At 54.8% G+C, this 5,147-nt stretch overlaps 1 protein-coding gene across 1 annotated transcript; it reads right to left on the bottom strand.

Moving 5' to 3' along the window:
- Positions 1–3,680: 3,680 nt before the first annotated feature.
- On the bottom strand, positions 3,681–4,613 carry LOC135441702 (olfactory receptor 14J1-like). Its single transcript, XM_064701248.1, has one exon. It carries the CDS (start codon positions 4,611–4,613, stop codon positions 3,681–3,683), a length of 933 nt encoding a protein of 310 aa, XP_064557318.1.
- Positions 4,614–5,147: the final 534 nt, after the last annotated feature.

Here is a 5,147-nt window from a genome sequence, read left to right as displayed (position 1 = left end):
ATCCCAGCTGTTTGAATAATTACACCAAAAACTTAAGTTTCTGTATGCAAAATAATGGGGAGTAACATTGTACTTTGGAGGATCACGTTCTCACTAATCATTAGCTATAAATGTAAGGCAAAAATCTGTTGTTAAAGAACCAAGGATTTCTAATTCTTGGGGTTCAGATACTGCTTTGGAAAGTTCTTTGGCCCAAACGTTCCAATTCAATAAAGGATTGTTCCCAAAGTCAATTTCACCAGGCTCACCATTGGGTTGCTTTTTGATCAAAGGCAAATCTTTTACTGCCACACCAACCAGACAGGTTGAGAAAGGCTTTTCTGGTTCCAAATGAGACAAACATATGGTATCCGAGCCTGCTGCCTTAGCTAAGGTCAACCAAACATTTGGTTTTTGTTGTTCGACAGGCAAATCTGCCTGACAAGAAGCAATTAAAACCCACCAACACCAACATATAATTTGATTTTGCTCTGTCTTTTTCATGAGCTAATTTTTTGGCAAAATTCTCACATATATATCAATTTTAAAACTTTGCTTTTAAACGTAAGATAAGATTGCACCTTTAAGAACCAATAGATGGGATCTAAACCGTAACAAAACAAAAACAGCCCCACAGGGCTCCGTCCCATCCCATCCTGTCCCATCCATCCTGACAGTCTCACAGGGCTGCTGTCCCATCAACATCTGCTCTGCTCTGAAACAGGGCCCAGCATGGTGCTGGGATCATCAGAGAGCTGAGGTGTGTGCTGGAATTCAATGCCCTCCCCATCCCGCAGCAGTCCTGCATTTCCCTCCTGCAGCCCTGGTCTCCTGCACAGCCATGGAGGCTCTTTGGGCTCTGAACTGTATCTGCTGCCCTCAAGGGCAGCTGAGCTCTGCCTTTGGCACAGTCAGGCCTGGCCAGAACAGGCCATGCTCAGCAATTGCTTGTGTGTGCCTGGCCTTGCTGTCAGCCCCGGCAGCGGCTGCGTGGCCCCTTTGTGGCCCTGTGCTGGCCCAGCCATGGTGGCCCAGCCCCTGTGCAGGCCCAGCCCAGGCCAGGAGCATTGCGGCTGGGAATGGCCCCTGTGCCGTGGTGCCCACAGCAGCCTTGGGGCTCTGTGCCCCATGGCCTCCCTGCTGGGCAGCCTCTGCCAGCTCCTGCAGAGCCCCTGGTACCTGTGGGGCTGCACGGACAGCCCTGCCCTGGGCTCTGCCGGCCTCTGGGCCAGCAGAGAGGCAGCCAGGGCTGGCCATGGCTGAGAACAGGCCCTGAGCCCTGCAGGAGGATGGAGCTGGGCCACAGCCAAACTCAGCCCAGGCCAAAGCTGGGCTCAGCAGCCAGGGCTGTTAATGCATGGGCACAGAGGCTGGCGCAGACAAATGTCCTGGGCCCCCTCCCTTCTCTGTCCATGCCTCCAAGGGCACAGAGCAGCCTCCTCTCTGGGCCACTTGCCTGTTTGCAATGCCTTGCACAGGCGCTGGCCCTGCCCCACAAGGCCTGGCCTGAGTCCTGCCCCTGCACGCTCAGCCAGTCTGAGATGGACACTGATGGTTTCTGGGCCAGGCTCTCTGAGCCCAGCCCAGCTCCCTGCAAGCTCTGCCAGCTGCGCTGAGCTCTGGGCAGCACCAAGGGCCTCTCCCTAGCCCAGCCCGGCCGGCTCTGGCCCCACAGCTCTGCTCAGGCCAGGCTGCTCTGGGCACTGCCCCACGGCCTCAGCCCCTGGCAAGGCACAGCAGCAGCTGCAGCTGCCACAGGACTCAGCCCCAGCCATGGGGGAAGGTGCTTGGCCAAGGCCAAAGGAGGCTCCCTGGCTGCCCTGCTCCCCTCTGGCTGAGGTGCTGAGAGCTCTGCAGCCCCTGCTGCCATCCCATTTACCCAGGGCAGCACAAGAGCCCCAGTCTTGGGGCCCTCAAGAGCTGCTCCTGCTCCAGGCCCAGGGCCCATCCCAAAGCTGGGGCAGCCACAAAGCTGTGCCCATTTCTGTTCATTGCTGCTCTGATGGGGATGGATCCTCAGCCACTTGGAGGTTGATGATGAATTTTAATACACACCAGAGGCCTCTTAACTTTTGAGATCTTCAGTTATGGAATTCAGTAAAAGAAGGTCATAAACATTTCTTCTAACATACCCGAAGAATAAAAGCCCCAAGAAGTTATCTAAATGTTCAGTTCTGTGGTTAACTGAAAAAATTTCAGAAATGTATTCAAAGTGAATATACACTACTGCAGGTAATGCAGAGAGAACAGTTTGTCCTCTTTTTTTTCCTGTTTATAGATTGATATCAGCAATGTCCACTTGATATGGACCCACAGCACCTTCTAATGCCGCCTGAAAAGATAGAAAAATCAAGACTCTTCATGGCTGACAATCAATCAGACTTTGTCCCTTCCCCCACTCCACCATTTCCCTCATCCAACTCCTGGCACTCCTATGGATCAGGAATAGTGTGGCCAGCAGGACCAGGGCAGTGAATCTTCCCCTGTGCCCCTGAGCACTGCTTTGGGCAGCACCTCGAGTGCTATCTAATTCTAGGCCCATTTGGGTGGGCAATAGGATGAAATTTCTGCCAGGGAAGAGTAAAGAAAGCAAAGCTGAAGCAAAGGAAATTCTCAGGGCAGTTTGGGGGTGGCTGCCAGAAAGCCCTGGCTCTGAGCAACAGCGTCTGCAGTTGGACAGGAAACTCCCAGCTGATGGGAACAAACTTTCTGGCTGACTGCAGAGGCCAGGACAAAGCTGAGTGGTTTCCCTGGTGACCCCCAGCCCTTGCTGGCCCCAGGGGCTGATGTCATTTGTGCTCCCTCAGGTTCATGTCCCCACACCAACAGCATGGGGGTGCTCTTGCCTGCTCTGTGCAATGCAAACAGGGGCTGCTGAGCCAGTGCTGCTGTGTCTGTGTATGCAAGTATGGGGCACCTGTGTGAGCTGGGGGAGAGGCCAGGGCTGCAGAGGAGGGATGTTGATGGCAGCTCCATGAGGACGCTCTGGGACACTGGCCTGGGCTGTCCAGAGCACTGGGGATGGATCAGCCCCTGCTCTGCTGCTCCTTCCCATCTGCCCCAGGGCCCTTGCAGAGCAGCCTGGGGCTGCTCACGGGGCTTTTCTGTGCTGAGCATTGGCCTGGCCGTGTTCTTGAGAGAGCCTGGGCAAGGAGCCTGGAGCCCCCAGGCCCTGGGCTGAGGCGTCAGCGCTGCCCCAGCAGTGCCCATGGCCTGTCCCTGCTGCAGCCCCGGCACTGCCACCCCCAGGGCTGTGCCTGGCCCCGAGAGCACTCAGGCCCTGCAGCAACACCAGGGCCACCAGGGCAGTGGGGCAGGGCCATGGCAGCAGCACTGGCAACACCAAGTGCTGCTGCTGCTGGGCACAGCTGCTGTGCCAGCACTGATCTGCCCCCAGCTCTGCACACAGACATTGCTGCTGCAGCTCCAGAGAAGGCAACAAAAGGGCATCTCTGCAGAAAACTTTGCTGGGAGCTCCTTTAGTTCATTTAAAGCCTCTAAGAGAGCAGCCCCTCATTGAGACAGTCTGTGGGCAAAGGTAAGGTGGAGAGAAACAAAATGAGAAATGGCACAAGGAATGACATTTATTTGTGGAAGATATGAAAATGTAAAACAAAGAAATAGAACCTTCAAAATGAAACCAATGAGTAGTATCAAAGATGACTTTTTTTGCAAGTTATTGGAAGGAATTTTTCAGCCGTTTATTCTTTCAGGCACCATCCAGTCATCAGTCTCCTCACTGCAGCCTTGAGCTCCTGGTTCCTCAGGCTGTAGATGAGGGGGTTCAGGGCTGGAGGCACCACCGAGTAGAGAACTGACAGAGCCAGATCCAGGGATGGGGAGGAGATGGATGGGGGCTTCAGGTAGGCCAACATGACCGTGCTGACAAACAGGGAGACAACAGCCAGGTGAGGGAGGCAGGTGGAAAAGGCTTTGTGCCGTCCCTGCTCAGAGGGGATCCTCAGCACAGCCCTGAAGATCTGCACATAGGAGAAAACAATGAATACGAAACAACCAAATACCAAACAGGCACTAACTGCAATGGGCCCAAATTCCCTAAGATAAGATTTGGAGCAGGAGAGCTTGAGAATCTGGGGCACTTCACAGAAGAACTGTCTCATGGCATTGCCATGGCACAAGGGCAGGGAAAATGTATTGGCCGTGTGTAGCAGAGCATTGAGAAAGGCACTGGCCCAGACAGCTGCTGCCATGTGGGCACAAGCTCTGCTGCCCAGAAGGGTCCCGTAGTGCAGGGGTTTGCAGATGGACACATAGCGGTCATAGCACATGATGGTCAAGAGATAATACTCTGATCCAAGAAAGAAGAAAACCAGAAATACTTGGGCAGCACATCCTGTGTAGGAGATGTCCCTGGTGTCCCAGAGGGAATTGTGCATGGCTTTGGGGACAGTGGTGCAGATGGAGCCCAGGTCGCTGAGGGCCAGGTTGAGCAAGAAGAAGAACATGGGCGTGTGCAGGTGGTGGCCGCAGGCTACGGCGCTGATGATGAGGCCGTTGCCCAGGAGGGCAGCCAGGGAGATGCCCAGCAAGAGGCAGAAGTGCAGGAGCTGCAGCTGCCGCATGTCTGCCAATGCCAGCAGGAGGAAGTGGCTGATGGAGCTGCTGTTGGACATTTGCTGTGGTTGCACATGGGGACCTGTTCATGGAGAAAGGACAGTGACAAGTCAGCAGAGGCTGCTTTGAGCCAAACCTGAACTATTCCCTGTAAACAGTCCCTACAGCTGGGACTCACCCAGCCTTGTTCCTGCTTTGGGAAATCCTTTGGCTGCAATCAGAGCACAATCACACTCCTGGGACACCCTGGGATAAACCAGACCCTGCCCAGAGCAGAGGGATCCCTGAATGTGTCACCCTCTCTAAAGGTCTCTGGGCAAGGTCTCAGCACCCCCTCGTGCCAAGGACATTCTCGGCTCCCTTGGCAAACCCAGCAGCATTTCCTCAGCTGTGGCAGCTCTGCCCTTCCCTGTGGGACATTCAGGGAACTCCCAGAGGCTCTGGCACAGATTTGCACCCAGGAGGGCAGCTCAGAGCTTGAAAGGGCACAGCAAGGAGATCCCTGGCTGTGCCCATGATGGGATCTCAGGGAGGGGGCTCAGCTCATTTGCCTTTCCCATGGACTGCTTTGCCCACAGCCCCACAGGTGCCAG

This window comes from Zonotrichia leucophrys, unplaced genomic scaffold (genome assembly GCF_028769735.1).
Source record: "Zonotrichia leucophrys gambelii isolate GWCS_2022_RI unplaced genomic scaffold, RI_Zleu_2.0 Scaffold_436_42396, whole genome shotgun sequence".
Classification (NCBI taxonomy): Eukaryota; Metazoa; Chordata; class Aves; order Passeriformes; family Passerellidae; genus Zonotrichia; species Zonotrichia leucophrys.
Note: the sequence above shows the minus strand (reverse complement) of the source record. Positions and strands in the feature narration are given on the sequence as shown.